Source organism: Dioscorea cayenensis, chromosome 17, assembly GCF_009730915.1.
Source record: "Dioscorea cayenensis subsp. rotundata cultivar TDr96_F1 chromosome 17, TDr96_F1_v2_PseudoChromosome.rev07_lg8_w22 25.fasta, whole genome shotgun sequence".
In the NCBI taxonomy this organism is placed as follows: Eukaryota; Viridiplantae; Streptophyta; class Magnoliopsida; order Dioscoreales; family Dioscoreaceae; genus Dioscorea; species Dioscorea cayenensis.
In genome coordinates this window covers 4,515,551-4,520,833 of record NC_052487.1, presented here as the reverse complement: position 1 = coordinate 4,520,833, position 5,283 = coordinate 4,515,551, and the positions used below count along the sequence as shown (strand labels likewise).

The following is a 5,283-nucleotide window of genomic DNA, read 5'->3' as shown; positions in this document are numbered from 1 at the left end:
CATTGACAGTTTATTGTTGTTGCTGTTTAATGGGCCAAACCAACATTCATCAGCCCAAAGCCCAATTCAGACCAAGCCCAAAGCCAAGCCTACGCAAACGTGGCATTTCGTCAATTATTCGTGAAAACAACAAACGAAATCCAAATCCATCTCGCTAAACACCAAGTTTCCATCCAACCGCACACGTGTCCAAATTCCTCAAGATCCACACTACCATTCCAAAAGAGAACGAGAAAAAGGGGATCGCCGAACTAGCCCTAAAAATCAGTCCTGATGAGATCTCGCGATAAATTTCATTAAATAAAAATTTCGCGAATTTTTTTTTTCTCCCGCGATAAATTGTGAGTAATTTCTCGCTCTCACTCTTTTTTTTTTTATTAATTTAAATCTTTCTATTTATATCGCCTTCGTTCGTATTCTTTTTCATTGTATTGATTACTTTCTCAAATCCAAAACAATGTAAGCTCGCATTAATCAAACCCTAGTTCTTTGAATTCAAAGATTGATTGCTTCTGTTATTTGTGATTTTGTTTGAGTTTGTGGTAGTTCTTTTTGTGTTATTTTGATGCGTGTTGTGCATAGTTTTTATTAGATTCGTGTTTGTTTGCTTGTTGCTCTGTTGTTGTTGTTGTTGTTGATTTTGTGGGAGTTTATATCTTGTTTTGATGATTTTTGAGCTTAATGATATGGTTAAAAAGTTCACATTTTTCATTGCAAGATGATGGGTTTTACTTTTACCTAAAAGCTTTAGCTGATGAAACAATGTGGAAATTTTATGGATTAAAGTGAATTATTGTTCATTTTGATCTCTAAAGTTAGTGTATATATATATATATATATATATATATATATATATGTTTATTTTGTTTTGGTCTGTTAATAATCGCATGTCAATTAATTTGGAAAATATAGATTTGAATATATAAGCCTTGGTCTCTCATTTTATCAGCTTAAGTTTTTAGGTTGAATCAGCATGGATAATAAGATTGGTATGCATCGAAAATGAAGGTTGTGTGGTTTAGGGCCAAAATTTACGGGTAATGACTCGAATTTTATCTCTAAGTATTTGAGCTTTGCATGAGAAGGGGATAATTTGATAGGTTCATTCATTAAAATTGCTTAAATGTGGCAAATTTAGACGCAATATTCTTGTGCAATGAAGATTGGGAGTAGTTCTTATTTACATATGGTTTGCTAAATATGAGTTGTTTTTATTATGGTAAATGTTAAATTTATTTCTTATGAATGATTGTGGAGTTTTTCAACACGGGCATTCCATTTGGTTGCAACTATCAAGCAAGATATGGAGTTAAATTTTAGGATCAATAATTTTTGGAGAATGGATGACTGTGGTTTGGAAATCTTTTTTTCCTCCTTTTATTTAGATAACTTTGTATTTGATGGAATTTTCATGATTTTGCTCATCTTATTGAGTGTTTAAAGTCATTATGAATAGGCTTATTTTGGTGTTTGCTCTAATTTAGTTCATAGGCAAGTGAGACTTTTGTGGTTTACTGTTTAAACCCCTAAGCTCTTAGACATAGCATAACCGCCCAAACTCCCGCACTGCTACATATGAACTTGGCAGCTAGAGCTTATTGAAGTTGGAAATATCACCAATAAGTTAAAATGTAATTTGATTGCTATATTGTATCCGTTTTGTGGCATACTGAGATTTGAGCTTGTATGTATGTTAGACCTGTTGCCTTCTGCATGAAATTTTCTGAAACATAAAGTAGTTACTGTAATTACATTTTCCTAGTAGACCTCTTGTAAAATTTATGTTGCATCTCTGCAGGTAGCTTATTAGAGTAGGAAGAGTGATCCTGGATCAGCAATAAGTTCTCTTGAATTGCAAAGTGGGTTTTTTTTCTTTGTTTTTATTTTCTGTTTGCATTATAACATCCAAAGATGTGAGCTTTTCCATGACCATGTGTTTTACTTTTCAATGATTTTGGCAGTGGTCCGGGAGAGAGATGTGTGTTGGGAGTACTGTGAGAAATTAGATGGGAACAAGGTGAAATGCAAATTTTGTCTAAAAGTTCTAAACGGTGGCATTAGTAGATTGAAGTTCCATTTGTCTCGATTGCCTAGTAAAGGTGTGCATCCATGCAGCAAAGTGAGAGACGATGTTACTGAGAGGGTAAAGGCTATAATTGCTGTAAAAGAGGAAGGAAAGGAAGCTGCTAATGCCAAAAAGCAGCGACTGTCCGAAAATAAGCCGCCTGGAATAATATCCAACACCAAGGCTCTTATACCCTTTGAGGCTGTATCATCATCAACAAAGCTTTTTCCTAGCAGTAATGCGAATGTTCCTCAAGCTTCCTTGGATCCGGAGAGATGTATTGCTGAGTTCTTTTTTGAAAATAGATTGGATTTCAGCATTGCATACTCTTCCTCCTTTCAGCAAATGCTAGAGGCAATTGGAGGTCCAGGATTCAGAGGCTTGTCACCGGAAACATTGAGGACTACATGGCTGCAAAAACTCAAGTCTGAAATCACATTGAAGATAAAAGAGATAGAAAAGGAGTGGGCAGCCTCAGGTTGCACAATAATAGCTGATACCTGGACAGATAATAAAACCAGATGCTTGATAAACTTCTTTGTGTCATCTCTGTCAGGGACCTTTTTCCACAAATCAGTTGATGCATCTACCTACTTCAAAAACATTAAATGCCTTTATGACTTGTTTGATTCAGTTATTCAAGATTTTGGACATGAAAACGTTGTGCAAGTGATTGTTGATAATGCTTTGAATTACGACAGTGTGGGCAGTCTCATCATGCAGAACTATGGTACTATATTTTGGTCATGTTGTGCTTCTCACTGCCTCAATTTGATCTTGGAGGATTTCTCCAAGGTTGATTGGGTGAACGGATGCATCTCACATGCACAATCTTTGACGAAGTTCATATACAACCACACTCGGGTGCTTGATTTAGCGAGGAAATACACCGGAGGCCAAGAACTCATCCGCCCTGGCATTACAAGGTATGCCACAAATTTCCTCTCTTTACAGTCCTTGCTGAAACTGAGACCAAGGTTGAAGCATATGTTCAATTGTCCTGAATATACCTCTTCTCCGTACACCAACCGGCCACATAGTATCTCATGCATTAACCTTCTTGAAAATAATGAGTTTTGGAGAGCAGTCGGGGAAATTGCATCAGTTTCTGAACCTGTACTGAAGGTTTTAAGAGATGTTTCTGGAGGGAAACCAGCGGTTGGTTCTATCTATGAATCCATGACCAAGGCAAAGGATTTAATAAGAACTTATTACATCATGGATGAAAGTAAATGCAAGACCTTCCTAGACATAGTTGATCGAAGATGGCAGAATCAGCTTCATTCGCAACTCCACGCCGCAGCAGCCTACTTGAATCCTTGCATCCAATACAATCCAGATGCTAAATTTCTTGGAGTCATAAAAGAAGAGTTCATTGCTGTTTTAGAAAAGCTATTACCGACGCCCGAATCAAGACATGATATCACGTCGCAGATATTTGCATTCAAGAAGGCACAAGGGATGTTTGGTTCCAATCTAGCTCGGGAGGCACGTACTACCACATCACCAGGTATCTTTTATGTTTGTTCACAAACTCAATTCCTGTTTTTTCGTATTCCTGCTCCGGTTTACTTGATGTTTTCATTTGAAGAATGTAGGGATGTGGTGGGAACTATATGGTGATTCTGCGCCAGGACTACAAAGAGCTGCTGTTAGAATACTCAGTCAAGTTTGCAGCACTTTGAACTTCGAACGAGACTGGAGTTCAATTCAACAGATTCACTCCGAAAGGCGAAATAAACTCGACAAAGAAACATTGAATGACCTTATATATGTACACTATAATCTGAAGCTCAGGGCAAAAGCTAAGCCTTCTGATGAGGACCCTATAGTTCTTAGAGACATAGATATGACTTCAGATTGGGTCGAAGGAACGGAGATCCAAAACCCGACACAGTGGCTCGATCGGTTTAGTTCAGGATTAGATGGCAGTGACTTGAACACAAGGCAGTTTGGAAGTTCTATTTTTGGTCCTAATGATCATATATTTGGATTGTGAGGTTGACATTGTGTATCTTAGATATCGATCTTATGTACATTACGGTCTGTTTCTGTTGTACCGTGTTTCTGCTTAACTGTAATACGTATTAGTTCAGGTTTATGTTTGATCAAATGCTGTAAATATTTGTAGGATTTCTTGTTGAAATGATAGATCACGAGGTCATGTTCCATGAGATGTTCCCAAATTTTGCACTAATTTGCATCCATAATTGTGAAAGAGTTGATTTTTAGCGTTATGCCTTCACAAAATTTCATTGCTGAACAAATGTAGTATTTTACTCTTGAAAAAAAAAACCCATACTGAATCCTTTCAACATTTCTGAAGGCCCTTCTCCAGAGAATACTAATACTAAACCTTATATATGTATATATATACATATCTCGAAGAGCAACCAGCATTAATAATCACAGTTGCATGTGCACAAGTGGAGCCGGGCGGGTCAGCCACTTGTCACGGACTCAGTTGAGAATTAATAGACAACAAAAATATGTTTTTATGTCTCTTCTAGTTAATGCTTGAAATCTCTCACTTTGATTTATTCTCATTTCATGTTTTATTTATAAGTTAGTTATGATAATACTCCTATTAAAAATGAATCTTGTTAAGTATTTTCTTGTAATTAAGCTTTGTCTTTACAATCAATAAATAATCCCATTCGCATTACTTTTTATGGTATTAAAGCCCTTTATCTTATATGAGTTTTTTACATGCCTCACGCACCAATCATCCCACACATCCAATGGTCTCCTCTGCTTGGCAAACTCCTATTCTCAATACTAATAATACAAACACCAACAACTTTATTGGTCAATCCAATCCTTCCTCACAGTTGATTATTAAATTACAAGGTAGCTCCAATTTTTTTACTTGGAAGACCTAATTGACGTTGCTTCTCGATGGCCATGAACTCACTAAGTATCTCAATGGGTCTACACCTTGCCCAACAAAAACAACCGCTCTCAACAACACATCTGAAATCAATCCAGCGTATCGCCTTTGGGTTTGTCAAGATCATCTCATTCACCAAGCAATGATGGCCTCTGTTGACAGTACTATTGCATCCACAGTCGCTAGTGCATCCAATGCTGAGAAAGCTTGGGCCCTTCTTCACACTACCTATGCCAATAAAATTCACACCCGCATCTATAGCTTATGGGATCAACTCAGTCTCATCATCAAGGATGACAAGAGTGTCTCTGAATATCTTCATCACGTT

At 36.9% G+C, this 5,283-nt stretch overlaps 1 protein-coding gene across 4 annotated transcripts; it reads left to right on the top strand.

Moving 5' to 3' along the window:
- The first annotated feature begins 263 nt into the window (after positions 1-263).
- On the top strand, positions 264-4,236 carry LOC120280921. 4 transcript variants are annotated; one of them, XM_039287892.1, is made up of 5 exons: positions 419-459; positions 1,799-1,859; positions 1,962-2,017; positions 2,116-3,575; positions 3,664-4,236. In XM_039287892.1, the coding sequence occupies exons 3-5, from the start codon at positions 2,007-2,009 to the stop codon at positions 4,062-4,064; spliced, it is 1,872 nt and encodes a 623-aa protein (XP_039143826.1). In that variant the 5' UTR covers positions 419-459; positions 1,799-1,859; positions 1,962-2,006; the 3' UTR covers positions 4,065-4,236. The 4 variants fall into 4 exon arrangements, with proteins under 4 accessions (XP_039143827.1, XP_039143824.1, XP_039143826.1 ...); XM_039287893.1 differs by lacking the exon at positions 419-459 and adding an exon at positions 264-341 and having other exon boundaries at positions 1,962-3,575; positions 3,657-3,823; XM_039287890.1 differs by lacking the exon at positions 419-459 and adding an exon at positions 266-341 and having other exon boundaries at positions 1,962-3,575.
- Positions 4,237-5,283: the final 1,047 nt, after the last annotated feature.